This window comes from Idiotropiscis lumnitzeri, chromosome 2 (genome assembly GCF_059441095.1).
Source record: "Idiotropiscis lumnitzeri isolate Australia: NSW breed Sydney's pygmy pipehorse chromosome 2, RoL_Ilum_1.0, whole genome shotgun sequence".
In the NCBI taxonomy this organism is placed as follows: domain Eukaryota; kingdom Metazoa; phylum Chordata; class Actinopteri; order Syngnathiformes; family Syngnathidae; genus Idiotropiscis; species Idiotropiscis lumnitzeri.
In genome coordinates this window covers 27,838,886-27,859,456 of record NC_142392.1, presented here as the reverse complement: position 1 = coordinate 27,859,456, position 20,571 = coordinate 27,838,886, and the positions used below count along the sequence as shown (strand labels likewise).

The following is a 20,571-nucleotide window of genomic DNA, read 5'->3' as shown; positions in this document are numbered from 1 at the left end:
CAGGTATACAGGTACCGTCCATTCAAGCCAAGGTTGACCTGTTGATCGGGATCAATGCACCCAAGCTATTGGAGCCATGGGAAGTTATTAATAGTCAAGGTAATGGTCCGTATGCTGTCAAAACTGCGCTCGGCTGGGTGGTTAATGGCCCACTGGATGGGAATAGTAGGATGGAAGCTTCTGTCGTATCTGTGAATAGAATTGGTGTCAGCAGGCTGGAGGAGCTGCTAATGAACCAGTATAATCATGATTTCTGCGAGAAGCACATGGAAAGCCAGGAAATGTCAAGAGAAGACCAGCAGTCTCGCAATATAATGGAAACATCTGCCAAGTTACAGGATGGAAAGTATACGATGAACTTACCTTTCAAGAAGAAAGATGTCTTCTTACCAAACAATTTTGCTGTGGCCCAACAACGGTTACAAGGTCTGAAGAAGAAATTTAAGTTTGATCAGCAACTCCATCAAGAATATGTGAATGACTAATGTAATCACTTGCAATTATGCAGAACAAGTACCTGACGATCAAAGAGACCTTGATTCAGGAAGAGTTTGGTATATTCCCCATCATGGTGTCCATCATCCCAGAAAGGGAACACTGCGTGTCGTGTTTGACTACGGTGCCACGTTTAAAGGCTTGTCCCTGAATACGGAGCTGCTGCAAGGGTCCCTTCTCACAAGCACGTTGATGGGCGTCCTCATGAGGTTTAGACAACAGCCAACAGCCTTCATGGGAGACATTCAAGCTATGTTCCATCAAGTCTGTGTGCCAGAGGAGGATCGGGACTTTCTACGTTTTTTGTGGTGGCCTAATGGAGACACAACACAACAACCAGTGCCTTACAGAATGATGGTGCATTTATTTGGAGCCATCTCATCACCAAGTTGCGCAGCTTATGCTCTGAGAAGAATGGCTCAAGACAATCAGTCTAAGTGCCTACCGGTTGTTATAGAAGCTGTTCAACAGAACTTTTATGTTGATGATTGTATGAAGAGAACAGCCACTGTCACCGAAGCTATCCAGCTGATACAGGACCTCATTGGTCTCTGTCAACAAGGAGGCTTTGCTTTGGAAAAGTGGATTTGCAACAGTCATGTTGTTTTGCAAGCCATCTCTGAAGAATGGAGAGCCAAAGAGCTGAAGATGTTGGATTTGGACCATGACAAGCTTCTAGGAGAAAGAGCGCTTGGTCTTCAGTGGTGTGTGGAGACGGATGATTTTGTCTTTGGATTGGAAATAAAGCATCGGGCTCTGACCAGACGTGGGATGCTATCAGTCAACAGTTCTGTTTACGACCCACTGGGGTTCCTGGCGCCAGTGGCCCTTCAGGCCAAAATAATGCAACAGGAGCTGTGTAGAAGGGGCTGCAGTTGGGATGATCCTTTGCCACAAGACATTTTAAAGCGATGGAGAAGGTGGTTGGAGGACTTGGGCCAGCTAGCTACATTTAAAGTTGACCGGTGTATTAGACCAGCTGGGTTTGGAGCTGTAAAGCAGGCACAATTACATAATTTTTCTGACGCCAGCGAAGGAGGCTATGGAACTGTCACATATGTTCGTTTAGTGAGTGACGAAAACCAAATTCACATCTCTTTTCTCCTTGGTAGTGATTGGTCCAGCGACACTGAGGAGTCGATGCGCGCGCCGAGCTTCCAGGGCAAACCCCGTGTCGGTGCGCGTACCGCTTTAAGAAAGTCACGTGACCACTGCCGGAATGGTGTCGACACAGCGGTCGCGCGCCAAACTGTGTTCATAAGGAAGCGCTTCTGTCAACAGGATGGACGCTCAAAACAAGCATCGAGTTATTGGCGCGTTACTTTGCATTAAATATCCGCAAGATGGCAGACGTCACTGTTGATGCGCACTCAGAGGTGCAGCGCTATATGTCAGCAGGACACGTTGCAAGTACGGATGACCCGCTCTTATACTGGAAGTCCATGGAGGCAACGTTCCCTCACCTATTTATATTCGCCACACAGGCGTTGTGCACACCGGCCTCTTCAGTGTCTTGTGAGAGGATCTTCTCAAAGGCGGGGGAAATTGCCTCAAAAAAAGAAATAGACTGAATAACAAAACGCTGGAGAAACTAATTTCTTTTGAATAAAAATCTTTAATTACAATGAGTCCATTGTCATTCACAACACTTTTACTTGGGCATTCAGACAGATGTTCTCTTAATTTATCAACTGCGTCTCGAATATCAAAGATTTTTTTTATGAAATTGCGTGTATGTAAAAATAATGTGAAAGCAAATGCCTAATCAGAATTAGAAATCGCTTTGTCATTGTACTCAAGTGTGCAACGAGATTAAAGAGCTCCCCTCTCCAGTGCAATACAACAATAATTCAGTTAAATATATAAATTAGACAAGAGAATAATTAGTGCGATGGAAAGTAATAAGAAATAGGATATATAAAAACACATCACGTCGCTAATCAATGGAATTGGATAAAATTAGTTTGACAGATCAGTGTCAGATGACCCTGTCAAATGTTTCCTGCAAGTCCACCAGGTGTCAGTATTCAGCAACACAGTGTCAACACAGTGTCAATACATTGTGTCACTGTGTCGAAACGATACAGGATGCCTCATCTACCCATCACTATTGGTTAGAGTCATTGTTAATGATAGCGATTGTCAATGGTATCATGGCAACTCTCTTTGAAATGTGGCGATTGCTTATGGTATTGAGGCAAGGTGAATTGCCATGGGCTGAGTCAGTGCGAGCTATTGCTATGCTAAAAGCAGCTGAGCTAGCGCCTTGTAAGGCGGTGCGCCCAGTGTGTGTTTCAAAGACAGAAATAGCACCTTCAACAGGTGTTGCGCCCTTTGAAGCAGCGCGTCCTATACTGCGAAAATATGGTAACTTAAAAATTAAAAGTAAAAAAATTACGATTAAGAATGTGCAAGCAAGAACTCAATCTGATCGAAATGTTGTGCTTTGACAAATGTTGAAAATAATTATATTTTCCAGGAGGTATTTATTTCTTTGTTGTTAATTCATTCAATTCTATACTTATTTCAATATTTGAGTATTATTTTTCTTTCAATATGTCGTATATTTTGTCTTTGAAGTGTGGGTCCTTGCTGCCTTCCGGAGAGGCAGCCGAGCAAGGCTGGATTGGTGATGGAAAAGAACTGGTTCGAAAAAGATTTTATTCTCGTCACATGCTGATGTCAAAAGAAGTCTCCCCAAAAACGTGCGAGCCCCCTCTCAGACATTCCCTTCTGATGGGGAATGCCCAAATAGGACATGAATATCTAATTTTCCTTTGTTACATATGCATTCCCATCACGCTAATCTTTGGGATTTCCCTCCAAAAGCTCCCCCAGAGGGGGAGCAGATGCGTCTCCCCTTTGATACGACCAGTCTACTCGTGACCACCTTAAATGACTTCCATACCCTGGAAGGTCACTGACCTGGCGAGAGAATTGCCCCCACCATAAACAATGCTCAGGCCTATTTTCTCTCAGGGCAGTATCTGGTTACATCGGAACTTCAGAACCAAGACTGGTCACTTCTGTGAGCTCCAGTCCTTTCATAGTTTCATAAAGAGAGTTACTTCCCATATCTATATTAGGCCATTTAAAAATATACGACTTTTTTTTAATTCATTTCAATGTATATTTAAGCTTGCTTAGGTAATAATACAATATTTATTCAATTATTTTAGTATGTAAAATTCTCAACAATTTAAACCTTTTTATTTCACACTTGAATATTTCTTAACATATTTGTTCTTTTGAATTTGGATGCAATTTAAATTATTCCATCCATCCAGCCATTTTCTGCCGCTCATCCCGGGTCGGGTTATTGAATTAATTTTTTAAGTATTTTTTATAATTCAATATTTATTTCAAGATCAGGACTCTTCTCAATTAGTTCAATATTTATGAAATGTTTCTATATTTATTATTAATTGAATTAAGTCTGTATGTGGTTTCCAATTTTAAATTTTAATATTTTCCTATTTCAATATATAAATAATCCAATGTATAAAAAATATAATACAGCATGAAAAAATATATTTGGTATATTTGACAAATTTATAGTTTTTTTTCCGAAGTGAGATTCAGCTTAGCAACAAACCCCAAACGCTTGATAGAGCTCAACCTAGAAAGTGTATTTTGCCAGTCAGAAATTTATTCAGAAAGCGAAATATTAAATGTATGTGAGGGGATATTTGAAGAGTTCGAGTTTTGTTCAACGGACCATACATATACGAGCCAGCCAAACACAGCGAGAAAACCAGCGCTGACTCCAGTTGCCATCAAGTTGCCAACTCCTGACATTCCAAAACCTTTGAGAGAAACTGAGACGATTTGCGTTTCTCCTTCTGGCTCTTTTTATCGTTCAACTTCTAGTTCAGTTTTTCACCTTTTCACAGCGTAATGAAGGCCAGTTGAGCAAGTGGAACAAGTGATTTTATTGATGATTGTGGAAGGCAGCGATTTCATAAGCACCGTTTCTTCTCACACCTTTTCCATTAAGTACGATTAAAAAGACAACTGAAAAGCATAACGTTAACAAATGTTGTTCCAGGCGAAGGCAATTAATTTCATATACATGTTGGATGAAACACAAAAAAAAAATCATCACTCAAACACGTTGCTTCTTCTGGCACTGATCCCATTGGCTTAATGTCAATAAAAGAGCTTTGCAAAATTAAATTTTTCATATTTCATTCAAAATCACATTTACATCTTACCACAACGAGTCAGTTCCTTCAGTTTTTTGTTGTATTTTTTTTAAGCTTCAAGGATCGCTGCTTTTCTCACCAGCACAATTGTGACTCTCCGCACCATGTTTAGTGAAGAATTCTTTAGCACAAACGCTGCAACTGAATGGCTTGTCTCCACTGTGTGTTCTTGTGTGGCTTCGTAAATGAGACCTTCGAGAGAAACTCTTGCCACAAACTGAGCAGGAAAAAGGTTTTTCACCACTGTGTGTTCTTGTGTGGATTTGTAAATTTGACTTTGTTGAGAAGTATCTTCCACAAACTGAGCAGGAAAAAGGTTTTTCTCCACTGTGTGTTCTTGTGTGGCTTCGTAAATGAGACCTTCGAGAGAAACTCTTGCCACAAACTGAGCAGGAAAAAGGTTTTTCACCACTGTGTGTTCTTGTGTGGATTTGTAAATTTGACTTTGTTGAGAAGTATCTTCCACAAACTGAGCAGGAAAAAGGTTTTTCACCACTGTGTGTTCTTGTGTGGATTTGTAAATTTGACTTTGTTGAGAAGTATCTTCCACAAACTGAGCAGGAAAAAGGTTTTTCTCCACTGTGTGTTCTTGTGTGGCTTCGTAAATGAGACCTTCGAGAGAAACTCTTGCCACAAACTGAGCAGGAAAAAGGTTTTTCACCACTGTGTGTTCTTGTGTGGATTTGTAAATTTGACTTTGTTGAGAAGTATCTTCCACAAACTGAGCAGGAAAAAGGTTTTTCTCCAGTGTGTGTTCTTCCATGTTTTGTTAAATTTGACTTTTGAGAGAAACTCTTGCCACAAACTGAGCAGGAAAAAGGTTTCTCACCACTGTGTGCTGTTGTGTGTTTTGTGAAACTTGCCTTATGAAAGAAACTTTTGCCACAAACTGAGCAGGAAAAAGGTTTTTCTCCACTGTGCGTTCTTGTGTGTTCTGTTAAACTCTTCTTATGAGAGAAGCATTTTCCACAAATTGAGCAGGAAAAAGGTTTTTCTCCACTGTGTGTTCTTGTGTGTTCTGTTAAATGTGACTTTTGAGAGAAGCATTTTCCACAAATTGAGCAGGAAAATGGTTTTTCTCCACTGTGTGTTCTTGTGTGGCTGGTTAAATGCGACTTTTGAGAGAAACGCTTGCCACAAACTGAGCATGAAAAAGGCTCCTCTCCACTGTGTGTTCTTGTGTGAATTGTGAACGTTGACTTATGCAGGAAGCTTTTGCCACAAACCGAGCAAGAAAATGTTTTTTCTCCACTGTGTGTTTTTGTGTGCGGTTTTAAAGACAACTTTGAAGTTAATGAGTCAGTGTGACATGCCCTTTCACCTTTGGCTTGCCCATCAGCATCATCATCATCATCATCAGGAGAGTGTGATAATGTGTCCTCATTATGTGCTTGTGATGGCCCCCAGTGGTCTTCATCACCTTCTGTTGTCACGTGATGACTTGAGCTGCTGCTTGGAGGCTCCGCCCCTCTGTTGTCCTCACTGTCATCCTTGTTTTCATCTTCAGTCTTTATCGGGAAAACGTTCAGTGGTGACTTGTTAATCCCCTCCTCCTCCTTTTTGATGTGAGTCCAGTCTGGCTCCTCTTTCACAGAACAGAGATCATTTTGTCTGACGTCTGCAGGACACAAAAAGACAAATTTGGTTTGGTCAAGTCAAAGGTCAGGCGGCGACTTTGTCTTATATTGTTTCTACCATGCTACCTTGACTTGTGCCCGCTGCACACGGAGCAATGCGTGCGACCCCAACTTGGACCGGACCATGGGGGCATTTCACAAAATTACGTCCGACGATGTAAACCTCCTTTTAGCAGCACAACAGTGATAAACGAGCATTTAAAAAGGAAGCACGTTGCGGCTGATGCCCGATTACATTTCTGACATAGTCACAGACGTTTCTGGAAGTGAGCTGAAGTTAGCACACACAGGCTATTGTGTTCGTCTGATGGAACACCTTTTGTGGGACCTTAACATGTTGATGCAGACCACTGGGGGCCATCGCAACATCATGTCATTGATAAGAGGAATCCTTCAAGCGAAATATGTTTTCAAGTATTTCATTTTGCATTTCTAGATAGTTTCATCGTGGGTACTTTTTGCTTCCATTATAATCTGGATCCCTAAAAGAATTAAAGGGGCCCTGGAATCAGAGTCCCTATTTATTGTATGATTTACGTTTGGGTTTTTTTTTACCCAAAATGACATTTATCCTGCGAGTAAGTTCCGACATTACCCTTTTATTTTTATAAAATTTCTGTTTCTAAATAAATTTTAAAACAAAATTACGTTTGAAGAGTAAAAGTTCTAACACATAAATTAAGCAACAACGCTTTCACTCTGACTTTCATGTTGACATATTTGAATAATGACTGTATATTTTAAAGTTATCCAATATGTATTAAAGAAGATACACCATAATATTTTAAGAGGTCACTGAATTATTTTGTACCTGCAATGATGCATAACAGCCAAAGGGTGTCAGTAATGAGTAACAAAGTAACACAACACCTCTCATGATTCCGTCATCATTGTCATTTGCAAAAATCACCAGGAACTATGAGATGCAGTCGAGATGCAAACCACCTGGGCCACAGGAACTTTATTACCAGGAACTAAATGTTCCTCGGCTTGTAGTTGGAAAAGGGGGTTGTGACGCTCTCCCTTTTTAAGCCCATAGTAAACCAAAGAGCAGGTCAGTGACTTCCAGCTTGAAACAGGGATCCATGTTGCGACTCGACCACAAGTCAGATGTGGATGCAAAATGCTTGACATGTCTCCGCTCCCGTCCCGATGTTGTCCATATCGGAAGTGCTGTTTGCGGCAAATATTTTCGTACCTCTTGTCGGCTACTTTCATGAGGCGTTTGAATCCTGTCCGCTCCATTGTAACAAGAGGAGCTCTATCTTTAGCTATGTGCTCGGCTATCGCGTCCACCTCTGAGACGTTCTCTCGTATGGTGTCGCCTCCGTTATGGGCTGTTGTTACTTGTCCAACCTTGCTCCTCACTTTGAACTTTTAGCACAAGCTCCAAGTCAACAGCATGGTTGTGTTGTGGGTGGTGAAAAAGAAAAGGTTGGACGCGCTGTTTCTGTTGCTTACGACGCACTTTGTAGTTCATGTTTTTTTGCTTAAACATCGTCTTCATGGAACCCAAAACATTTCCAAACGACAGATGTCCACTTTATTTTCGGGACAAGCGCGACAGGAACAATTTCAACTAACGTTACTTCGTCCGCAGCCGTGTCAGCCGCTTCAGGATTTGAATCGCCAGCTACGAACGCGTCTTGTTTACATTCTTGTTCAGAAGGGAGGAGTCACGTGACTACACGCGCTGTAGCCGTCTTAAAGGGGCATGAGCATCGCCGCAGACAGAAAAGACTTCTTTTTCTTTTCTTTTTTTTAGACACCGAATTTACCGACATGGGCAAAATGATGCCGGTCATTCTAATAAATTTCGGTAACTGTAAATTTTCGGTTTATCGCCCAGCCCTAACACATAGTATTTTCATGACCCACACTCTCATTCAGAACAAACAGATTCAGTCTGCTCAGGTCAAACTGATGACACCCCAGATAGCACTTCATGGACAAATACAATAAAACACATTCTCCACATAGGCCATAGAAGATACAAACATATCAAGTTGGGGGAGGACGTCACAGGGATGCTATCTCTAATCTCGTTGCACACTTGAGTACAATGACAATAAAGGGATTTCTAATTTCTAATCAAGAAGACCCAAAAATATAATCTGATCTGGGAAAACATACACCACACAATCTGTACACTGACGAGATTACAGGGGAATGAGAGACGGAGAGACTGCCGCCTGCCTGAGAGGGTCAGCCTTGGACCTGGAACGTGGGCCGGGCCGGGGGAAGGAGCAAGGACGACCGATTCAACCTACATGACCCTTGACATAAAAAGCCTCCTATAAAATGTGAGGCTGGGCTGAGATCAGCGCGCTATTTTTCGATAGTACTCGTCTTGAGTACAGTTTCTCGTCAGATGAAGACAAAGCCGCCCATATATCTGTATTTGTACTATTTCCTGAATGCCAGAAATTGAAGAAACTAAATATTGGAACTCTATTCAGTTGTTGTTGAGTCTTTATTTGACCCTATTCTTCTTGAGTACAAAAAACGATCACGCATTGGAGTAACTTTGGCATTTAAGATTCATTTACAAAATGTTTCTCATTTTCTCGGTGGCTCAACTCCAACAGTGGATATAAAAGTACACTACATCTGTCAGCATAGTTTTGAAACTTGATGACATGACAAACTTAATTTCTTTAACAACATTTAAAAACCTGAATAAGTAAAATGTTAAATAATCAGTTCAAATTTTAAACTGGGAAAAAAAACACGGAGTTGACCCCCCACTAATGGTTTTTCTTTGGCATTTATTTTCTGCACTGATTTCATTTGGCATAAACAATTGTTCAGCAAACCGGCAAGTAAAAGGCAATATTTAAAAATAAAACGGCAATAACCGTGAACGATTTCCCCCAAAAACTTAATGTTGTTATGTATATTTTTAACGATAGAAAGTCGTTCTTTCCAAAGCAAATGAGAGTAAGACGGGTACAAACCTGCTTTGTGTAGCACAACAGGAGGCTGCTTGTTAACTTCGCCCAGCATTTGAAAATGTTGCTCGTTCTCTTCTTTTATTCCACAAAGTTCCTCTTTGTACTTGGGTGTCGTTCTAGCACACATTTTCAAATGATAATTCCAAAAAATCCGCACTTGATCTCTGCTTGGCGATGAGTCATGTGCCTCTTTTCGTTAGCGGCTAGCAAGCTAACAAGCTAAGCTAACTACGCCGAAAAGCATCAACGCGCGAAGATGAGTTATCGGGACACAAAGACTTAATTAATTATGTCGTAGTCCTTTAGAGTAGCACTGGACATTCTGTGAGAAATTTACAGTCAGTTCCACACTAAATCAGAAGAATTTAGCGGTGGACGGTTTTTGTTCCGGTGTGGACGGGTCGGTGGATGTGGTCGAGGTCCTTCGGAAGCTGCGCGCTTGCTTATGACGTCATGCTTTCAGCACGTGTTTTTCAAATATATTTCTTTGCCTCTGTGTATGTTTTTACCGCTGGCTGTTATATTTCAATATATATTCTATATAATATTTTATTTCGGTTGATAAAAAAAAAATAAAAATAAAATAACGCCACATTGGCGCGTAAGATCTGACGTCACTTCCGCCTTTGCCTCGAGAAGCCGCTGCTGCTCCAGCAGTGAGACGTTTAAGTTTCTCCTCCCGAACTTGCAACAATGCTGTGTTTCACTCGGGTTGCGAGATTGTATGAATATAATGTCTGCAAATACTAGCAGTGCTTCTCAATTATTTCACGCCCGCCCCTCCCAAGAAGAAAAAGATTCGCGCCCCCCCCACCACCAATTTTTTTTCTGTCTTTGTAGATTGATGTTAGATTGTCAATAAAATATCCCTTAACTAAGCTAAATTGCTAAGAAATATAATTTTGAGAATTATTATTGTGAGGATCTCGAAACTCAGTACTCTGTTGTGCAAATATTGATGAGATGATAAATATTTACTCATACGTTTTTTGTAAAATCTTTATTCACAAAAGCAAACCAAACACAGTTATTAATACCAAAATCCATGCGATGTATCTAATTTGAAGTACTTAGCACCTGCCATGTCACTCAGGACTTCTTCACGCTTGGGAAACTGATAATGTTCTCTTCTATGAAAAAAAATCAGTGCCTACCTTCTGCCAGGGAGTTGTGGGAAGGTCAGCTACTAATACGTACATAATATAGAAAACACAAAAAGAAGAGCCAGGGGGATTTTAAACAAAAATTATTTGTAAATAACATAAAGCAACAGCTTTAGTATGTTTACGATACGTTTTTTTAAAAATAATTTTATTGTTACTATACGTTTTTTTTAATGGTTACTGTAATGTTCCGTCTTCTATCTTAAGAAGTCACGCAGGTAACGTGATGCTGCAAGCTTGTGTCTCTTTATTTACTGACTTGCATTCTCGTCTATGTGCGTACACACTTGTTCGTCTGGTAACCAAACACACGTCAGGCAATACTGCTAACTAGTGACCAATGATATAACTGTTGTCATTACATCTCCCTTTCAAACGTTAAACAATGCCTATGCCTTTTTTTTAATAATTATTATTATTTTATTCTTATTATTATATTTTTGTTTTGTTATCAATTATTTTCACTTCTTATCAATATCTATCCATTTTTTTATGACAACAAGCATCTCTACAACAATTTTAGCAACAATCACACAACATTAAACATTTTCAATCAGCCTGTCCGGTTGTCGTCTAACTCTTGTTGATCTTCGAAGAGGTTCAGTAATCCCAGAAATTGCTGGTGGTTGAGGTCTGTGCTCCTTCGATGTATCCACCTGCTTTGCAGCCTCAGCCGCATCAGAAGATTTCTTACAGTCCTCGGGAACCTTCAGAAGACTCCTCCTGTTCCTCCTCACTCTTTGTCCATGCTTTGTTTCCACAATGTAAGATCTCGGTCCGGCTTCGATAAGGACAGTCACTTTTCTGTCCCAAAAATGAGGTCCCTCGATCCTTACAGTGTCTTTCTCAGAAAGAGGTTCCAGATGTTTTGGAGCTCTGTCATTTGCAATTTTCTGTTTGAGTTTGAGCATTCTCTTCTTTTCAGTCCAAATGTTGTTGTCATGTCCTTGTGGTATTTGTGGAAGCGTGGTGCGAAGCTTACGGCACATGAGTAGGTCAGTAGGCGAAGAAGCTCCCCACTCCACAGGTGCAGCTCTGGAACTCAATCGGGCAAGGTAAGGATCAGATGCATCATCCTTGGCCTTCCTTAGCAGTCTCTTGATGATTTGCACTCCCTTCTCAGCCTGGCCATTTGCCTGTCGGTATAAAGGGCTTGAAGTGATGATGTGAGCCTCAGCCTCCTCCGCCGTAACGCAGTCCTTGATGTCACTGTTATGGTGCGGCGCTCGGGATAACGCATCAGCAAGCACTATGTATTTTCCAGGCGTGTATATTAGCTCAAAATCATAGCACTGCAATGTCATCATCATGCGTTGAATTCTGGGCGTCATGTCATTGAGATTTTTCTTCCTAGTTTAAATCAGTGGCTTATGATCAGTCTCTGCTATGAACGTGGGCAGTCCATAAACATACGTGTGAAATTTGCCACATCCAAACACTAAACCCAGTGACTCCTTTTCGATCTGAGCAGAGCGTTTTTCAGTCTCTGACATTGACCTGGATGCATAGGTACAGGTTGACATGTGTTTCTCGCCTTTTGGAGCAGTACGGCACCTAGTCCATCTTTCGACGCTTCAGTGGAAATTTTGGTTGGTTTTGATGGATCAAAGGAGGCAAGGACTGGCTCAGTTGTCACAGTTCTCTTTAGATCTTGCCATTCTTTGTTATGTTTTGTTGTCCACTCAAAGACAACGTTGTGATGCAGCAGCAAACTTAGGGACTTTGTCCTTGAAGAGAGGTTTGGAATGAACTTGCCCAGGATGTTTATCATCCCCATTGCTCGCAGAAGTCCTTTTTTCTCAGTTGGAACTGGCATGTCCAGTATTGCTTGTGTGGCGCTATGCGATAAATGGATACATAGAAATAGTTGCCCCCCCCCACAATTTTATTGACGTTGCTCTTAATGTCAGTTTCTAATGAGAACATGACATGAGGGGTTAATGTCTGTATGTCTATCAGGGTGCAATATTAGCTTCGCCAGCAGAGGGTGCCTAGGACCTTGCTCATCAGAGCCGACGCTGACTACCGTAGCAGAAGAACAGTCAGTTTGTGATGACGCAAGAGAAGCTGCGCTTCAAGAACATTTCTGAATGTTACTATTGTGCCCTGACAGGTAAAATCTATTGTAAATATAGCTAAAAGTTATAAGCAAGAGTAGACAATGGTCACAAACATTGCAGGTGTTGTAGATGTCTAGTTAGATAGAAGATGTGTGTATATAAATTAGTTTTTGAATATGATTCGTGACGACGTACGTTTGCAATGGCGGATACGTTGTGCGACGCGATCGCGGGAGACGAAACAATACAGCATGATATGTGTAATTTGGTAACTGACGTTGCGAGGTGTTTAGAAGTTGAAGTTGTGGCCAAAGTTAATGTGAAACAGGATAGGTTGTGTCATGAGGTGCCAGTATTAATCTTAGTGTTTTGCCAAGCTAAGCTCCAAAGTGCATGTTGTGGGCTTCTATTAGCACTAACCCATTAGCCAGTGCTGGAAACCATTGCCCACATTTAATGTTTTAGAAATCTATTAATTCTTAGGTTTCATCACAAAGATATACAATGTTCATCCTGAAGTTCTCAATGTTTAAGACAACTGTAGTAAAGTAGATTAAACCAGTTCAGTATGTGAAAAAGTATTGTAAGAGCAACAGCTAAAACCCTTTAATTTAATTATATTTCATTGAGTTATAGTCTTTGTTATTAAACGTGCATATTGTGTTTTCCTCGCTAACATAATACAGCAAGTTATGTGGTCTAAGATATAAAACCATTGTCATAGAATTGTCAGAAATTGTAATAGAAATGGTTTTGGTGTGACGGTAGCAGAAGAACAGTCAATTTGGGATGACGCAAGAGAAGCTGCGCTTCAAGAACATTTCTGAATGTTACTATTGTGCCCTGACAGGGAGAAGTGCTGCTGATTGGAGAAAAATAAATACGTTGCACGGCAGATGAGTTGGCCCATCATTTCAAGCTGTGTAACATGTGCATGGAGGCTTGCAACCTCATTTTGGAACGGGAAATTTAACTAACAACTGTCTGGGAAGCAGAAGCTTGGGAATTACCTAAAACAGAGTAATTGTCAACCTGTTCAGGGATTGGAGAACAGTTAAGGGAAACATGGGGAAATCAAACAGTAAAAAGCTAGAAAAAAAGGATCCGAAACAACAATTGACGTGTAAGGACTAGAAATTTATAGAAAGCCAATGTCCGGAAAAAGTCAAACATTTAAACTTATGCTTGCGTAATGAAAGCCAGTTGAGCAAGTGGAACAAGTGATTTTATTGATGACTGTGGAAGGCACCGATTTCATAAGCACAGTTTCTTCTCACACCTTTTCCATTAAATACGATTAAAAAGACAACTGAAAAGCATAATGTTAAAAAATATGTATTAAGCTGACCAGCGAATTCATGTTATAACAAAAAACAAATATTAAAACTTATTATTTTTTTTATTCCCCAGCCATTATTTTTGTATTTATTCAATTACTTCGACTTTTACCTGCTGGTACGCCATCCGGTGTGCCCTGTGAATGTTATGATCCTCCAGCAGAACTGGAGGATTGAAGAGGACTCTCCAAACGCAGACACGGAAAAAAGGTGGTGATACAAAGATAGTGTAGCGACTTTGTAAATAGTTCAAGGGTTCTGTGTTTTCCTCTTTTCTGTGGAGGCTGTGAAGGCAGCAGGGGAGTGAACGTTATGTTGTTGTTGTGTTGCTCTCTCTCTGATCGGCGTGGTTGCGGCCAACAGCAGCCGTTTTTGGCTTAATAATAAAAGCGTTCGCTGATGGACAAATTGGCCTGATATTATACAACGTTACAATATTTATTATAATCACAATATAGTCAGTGTAATCAGCGCGTCTCGCAGCAGCTGATGGCATGGCGCGAGACTATCGCTGGAGGAACGCCCACACAGCTGAAAAAAACAAAAACACACGCAGCATGACAGGCACGGATCATGACAGTAAAATGAAAGGTGGCATTCTTCATTTATTTATTTATTCATTCATAACTGACAGCCTCGCTCTCCGCCGTTGCCCGGGCGGAAGGTGCTCCTATTCGGCTTAACTACCACGCACGCCGGCCGCTCTCCTTCTGAGCTCACGCACGGTCCGAACGAAGCCAAATGTCGCCGCGCGAGTGCCCGGGCGGAAGTTGTTTATCTTCGGCTTGACAGCCACACACGCCGGCCGGTCTCCTTCGGAGCTCACGCACGGTGTCCGATTGTGTACGTCCCCACCAATCGTGTCCGGGGGAACCTGCTCTTCTTCGGCCACTCTCTTCTTCGTCCACTCTCCTCTTCGGCGCACTCCGGCCGTCTAACCGCTTCAGCGCCCCCTTGTGCCGCTCGGCGAAACTACAATGTTCCCGAATATTTTTTAGACCCGCGAAGCACTGAACCCGCAAAAGGTGAACCGCGAAGTAGCGGGGGGTTCACTGTATTAAATGTATGTGAGGGAATATTTGAAGAGTTTGAGTTTTGTTCAATGGACCATACATATACGAGCCAGCCAAACACAGCGAGAAAACCAGCGCTGACTCCAGTCGCCATCAAGTTGCCAACTCCTGACATACCAAAACCTTTGAGAGAAACTGAGACGATTTGCGTTTCTCTTTCTTGTTCTTTTTATAGTTCAACTTCTAGATCTGTTTTTCACCTTTTCACAACGTAATGAAGGCCAGTTGAGCAAGTGGAACAAGTGATTTTATTGATGATTGTGGAAGGCACCGATTTCATAAGCACAGTTTCTTCTCACACCTTTTCCATTAGGTACGATTAAAAAGACAGCTGAAAAGTATAATATTAACAAATGTTGTTACAGGCAAAGGCAATTAATTTCCTTTACATGTTTGATGTAAACACACAAAACAAATCCTGATCACTCAGACACATTGCTTCTTCTGGCACGGATCACATTGGCTTAATGTCAATAAAAAAGCTTTGCAAAATTCAATATATCATATTTTATTCAAAATCAAAATTTACATCTTACCACAAAGAGTCAGTTCCTTCAGTTATTTGTTTTCTTTTTTTTAAGCTTCAAGGATTGCTGCTTTTCTCACCAGCACAATTGTGACTCTCCGCATATTGTTTAGTGGAGAATTTTTTAGCACAAACGCTGCAACTGAATGGCTTGTCTCCAGTGTGTGTTCTTGTGTGGTTTCGTAAATACGACTTTTGAGAGAACCTCTTGGCACAAACTGAGCAGGAAAAATGTTTTTCTCCACTATGTGTTCTTGTGTGTTTTGTGAAATTTGACTTATCAGAGAAACTTTTGCCACAAACTAAGCAGGAAAAAGGTTTTTCTCCACTGTGTGTTCTTGTGTGGATTGTTAAATCAAACTTTTGAGAGAAGCTTTTACCACAAACCAAGCAGGAAAATGTTTTTTCTCCAGTGTGTGTTCTTGTGTGGATTGTTAAATTTGCCTTATCTGAGAAGCATTTTCCACAAACTGAGCAGGAAAGAGGTTTTTCTCCAGTGTGTGTTCTTGTGTGGATTGTTAAACTTGAATTTTGAGAGAAGCTTTTACCACAAACTGAGCAGGAAAAAGGTTTTTCTCCAGTGTGCGTTCTTGTGTGGATTGTTAAACTTGAATTTTGAGAGAAGCATTTTCCACAAACTGAGCAGGAAAAAGGTTTTTCTCCACTGTGCGTTCTTGTGTGGATTGTTAAACTTGAATTTTGAGAGAAGCTTTTACCACAAACCAAGCAGGAAAATGTTTTTTCTCCAGTGTGTGTTCTTGTGTGAATTATTAAATATGACTTTCGAGAGTAACTTTTGCCACAAACTGAGCAGGAAAAAGGTTTTTCTCCAGTGTGCGTTCTTGTGTGGATTGTTAAACTTGAATTTTGAGAGAAGCATTTTCCACAAACTGAGCAGGAAAAAGGTTTTTCTCCAGTGTGCGTTCTTGTGTGGATTGTTAAACTTGAATTTTGAGAGAAGCATTTTCCACAAACTGAGCAGGAAAAAGGTTTTTCTCCAGTGTGCGTTCTTGTGTGGATTGTTAAACTTGAATTTTGAGGGAAGCTTTTACCACAAACTGAGCAGGAAAAAGCTTTTTCTCCACTGTGCGTTCTTACGTGCCCTTTTAAAGACAGCTTTGAAGTGAATGAGTCAGTGTGACATGCCCTTTCACCCTCGGCTTGCCCATCATCATCATCATCATCGTCATGATCGTCTGATAATGTGTCCTCATTATGTACTTGTGATGGCCCCCAGTGGTCTTCGTCACCTTCTGTTGTCACGTGATTGTAAATGCCCGATAAGGTGCATTGCTGTTGTTTTGTTTATGTGTGTGGATGGGAGGTCGTGGACCTGCAGTGCCACCTAGTGGCGTTTCCGTGTTTGTTTAAGGGGGTTCATTTCTTCTTCGTTTTGTCTATTTAACTTCCGGGTCACGACGTCACAAATCGTGTCCTGATACGTTACCGGTGGCGCGCTCAGTGTATCAACGTCTGCCCAGGCAAAGACAACAGTTTATTAGCGCCCTTGGAAAGCGTAACGAGGTATGACAATGCAATAACATACTAAATGTACTAAAATGTGAATTACTTTATATACTACTGTTACAGTTTGTGTTTGTTTTTCTGCTTAATAGTTTTCACGGTGCAGTATATGTGACCATTGCTCAGCAATAAAAGTTTCTCGACACCAGTTGAAACTCTCCGCCATTATTTCAAGACCAAGGGGCCGCTACAGTGAAAACTCGACGCAACACAAAGCCTTGCCATCCCTGGTGAAGAGTTAATCACCATCAACCAAAGACACCCATCAACCCGGTACCAACCAGTCTACACTGCCATGAATCAGCTCTCATAACCTGGCAAGAATTCAAATGGACATGCAAATTTAGCAGATTTGAACTTTCCTGATAATAACTTGCTGTTGTAAGGTAAATGTTGTGAACTAATTCACAACTGCTCATGTTTCTAAAATTGGTGATGAGTTCAAGGTACATGTGCTTTTGCATAATTAATGTTACACCTCTTCATCTCTTTCCGTTAATCTGCACACCCTTTATTTCTGACATCCTGCTTGTATGCTAAGAATCCTTTGGGTTGTGCATTATTTGTTAATGCTTGATGTAAATGTTACTCTGTAGTAAGGTGTAACTACAGTTTAAATGTGTTAATTCAGGCATAGCACAATCAAAGGCTACTTGACTTAGAGCAGACGAACAAACAAACAGTATGTCGCTTCCAGCAGAGGGTGCAGTCAGTCCTACCGACACACAGCTCAGATCCAGCTCTCGCGAAAGAAAGTTAACAGAGAAAGGCCAAGAGATGAATGAACAAGGTACTAAAAAACGTGAGAAGGCTTTTAACAAGGCCTTTGATCATTGGAAGCTGGCCGCAAAGGAGACAAGGACAAAACTAAAAACCCTCTGTTCATCGGAAGACCTTCTCAGCTTAAAGCAACACATTCAAGCAAAGCATAATGATGTAAGCCAGCAGTATGAACCCATCCTACGTAATTGTAACACTACGCCCGAGATTGTCAAAAAAATGGATGCCTGCGTGATGCTAACAGGGGAAATATGTGATCTTCTTACGAAACGTCTCGAGACTGTTAACCAAGAATTTAATGACCAGCTTGAGAAGGAAAGGGTGAGAGAAATATTAAGCAAAGATGAGTATGGATCTATTTTTGGCCACACCCAAACCGAAACAATCGTCTCAGAGTCATCAGGCTGCTCGAATAACTCCAGCTCAACAGCTACTCACAGCAGTAGAGCAGACGCACAAGCAGAGCTTCTTGCAAAGGTAGAGCAAGCGAAGGCGATGAAAGAAATTCAAGCACAACAAGCACATCTCCACAAGCTAGAGTGTGAATGGAAACTTAAAGAGGCAAAGATGTTTTCAGAAATGAAACAAAAGGAGGTGGAAATGCAACAACAGTTGGAACAAGAGAGAGCAAAATTGCAGCAGTTGCAAACAGAAAAGGATGTAGCTATAGCAGCAGCTCGTATGAAAGCATATGACAGTTTCGGAGGTTTTGAGAAACACGAAGAGTTTCATGACCAAACTTACCCCGCTTACTATGGAACAGAAACTAAACCTCAATTGAATCCAGATGCTGTGTCATTCCATCCTCATCAAGCAGCTCCCCCTGAAATCTCAATGACTCGGGAATCTGGCAGCCTAGCCCAAGCAATCGCAAGTTCAATAAGCATGAGTCGCTTGCCAACACCTGAACCAACTGTGTTCAGTGGTGACCCTTTAAGGTTTACAGAGTGGAAGATGTCATTCATTGCTCTTATTGATAGGAAACCCCTCCCACCGAGTGAAAAAATGTTTTATTTAAAAAATTATCTCACAGGAGAGGCGCTCACAGCTGTAGAAAGTTTCTTTTATCGAGATTCAGAGAATGCATACAAAGGAGCCTGGAAAGTCTTACAGGACAGATATGGGAACCCATTCATCATACAAAGGGCTTTCCGAGATAAGCTTGCGAGATGGCCAAAGATCGGTGCTAACAATTCACAAGCACTACGGGAGTTTGCAGACTTCCTCCAAGGCTGCACAGAGGCAATCCCACATGTTAAAGGACTAGCTATTCTTAATGATTGCGAAGAAAACCACAAGTTGCTCCAAAAATTACCAGAATGGATTGTGCGCAGGTGGAGTCGAATAGTTGTCGCAGAACTTGACACCTCTGGAGACTATCCAGATCTCGCATGCTTCACTGAGTTCCTGAACACAGAAGCACGGATTGCTTGTAACCCCATTGCTTCTCCGTTGTTGATAAATTTCAAATCTACAGAAGAAAAATCGCAGAAGAAAGCCAGCTCTCTAAACACAAATATACAAGTAAGTACATATGCTCAAGAGAATCAAGAAGCAAACAGCACTAAAGCAAAGCCGCCCTGCACAGTCTGTGATAGTGAAGAGCATGGGATCGCAAAATGTCCCGTCTTTGCAGCAAAAAGTGGCGAAGAAAAAAGGGCAGTCATTTATGAAAATCACCTCTGCTTTGGATGCTTAAGAAAAGGTCACATTACCAAAGATTGTAAGAAACGGCATACTTGTAAGATATGCAGTCGTCGTCACCCTACCTGTTTGCACGAAGACAGAAACCAAAGACCTGTGGAAGCAATAAGCAATAACTCCACTTCCGCAAATGAACCTCTGAACCAGGAATTGCACAATGTTGTGTCTCATACATCAACACGACATGCTTCTGCCACCTCGAGTATTGTCCCCGTCTTTGTATCTTCAGTACTAGAACCACACAGAGAAGTTCTCACATATGCAATACTGGACACACAGAGTGACTCAACGTTTGTTTTAAGGGATGTACTGGACAAACTGAAGGTGGATGCACGACCAATAAAATTGAAACTTAGTACTATGACAGCTATTGACACAATCATACCAAGCAAAAACGTCCAAGGTCTTCAAGTTAGAGGACTGCACTCCAAGAATCACATCTCACTGCAAAAGGCTTACAGCCGAGACTTCATCCCAGTGGATAAGTCTTATGTACCAACACAAGAAACAGCATTATCGTGGCCTCATCTCAGACACTTGGCAGATAAGCTACCACCACTTCAAGACTGTGATGTGGGACTCCTGATTGGACATGACTGTCCATCTGCACTAGCTCCTCTTGAAGTTGTTATTGGTGACAAAATGCAACCGTATGCACAGAGATCAGAACTAGGATGGAGTATTGTTGGCTCATCAAACCCCCACCTAGACAGACAAGGAAGTCAAAGTTTTGTGCATCGGCTGACAGTAAAGGAAATCCCAAGTCCATCAACTACAGATGTTCTGAAGGCTCTCGAATCAGACTTCATCGACAGAAATTCTGAAGATAAATATGTTTCGCAGGATGATGTCTATTTCATACAGTTCCTCAGTGATCGCATCACACAAAAGAAAGACGGACATTATGAGTTTCCCCTTCCTTTCAAAGGTAACGGTCCACCGAACCTACCAAACAATAAGAGACTAGCTACAATTCGACTACAGTGTCTTAAGAAGAAGTTAAAGGCCAATAAACAATATTGTGATCAATACGTCAAATCAATGGAAGAAACTATTAACAAAGGTGAAGCGGAGCCTGCCCCGGCAGCATCTGAGGGAGAGAGTGAGTGGTAC

General features: G+C 41.3%; 2 protein-coding genes across 2 annotated transcripts in view; both read right to left on the bottom strand.

The window, feature by feature from the left end:
• Positions 1-4,541: 4,541 nt before the first annotated feature.
• Positions 4,542-9,705, bottom strand: LOC148342185 (uncharacterized). Its single transcript, XM_088287559.1, has 2 exons — positions 9,295-9,705; positions 4,542-6,318 (listed from the first exon to the last, which is right to left on the bottom strand). Exons 1-2 carry the CDS (start codon positions 9,416-9,418, stop codon positions 4,757-4,759), a joined length of 1,686 nt encoding a protein of 561 aa, XP_088143685.1. The 5' UTR covers positions 9,419-9,705; the 3' UTR covers positions 4,542-4,756.
• Positions 9,706-12,360: 2,655 nt separating this feature from the next.
• Positions 12,361-20,571, bottom strand: part of LOC148342184 (uncharacterized) — a 60,654-nt gene continuing 52,443 nt past the window's right edge. The window contains exons 5-6 of the mRNA XM_088288088.1: positions 15,656-16,523; positions 12,361-12,367 (exon numbers count right to left, since the gene is read on the bottom strand). Of these exons, the coding sequence (XP_088144214.1) occupies positions 12,361-12,367; positions 15,656-16,523 (875 nt within the window). The remainder of the gene's footprint in view (positions 12,368-15,655; positions 16,524-20,571) is intronic.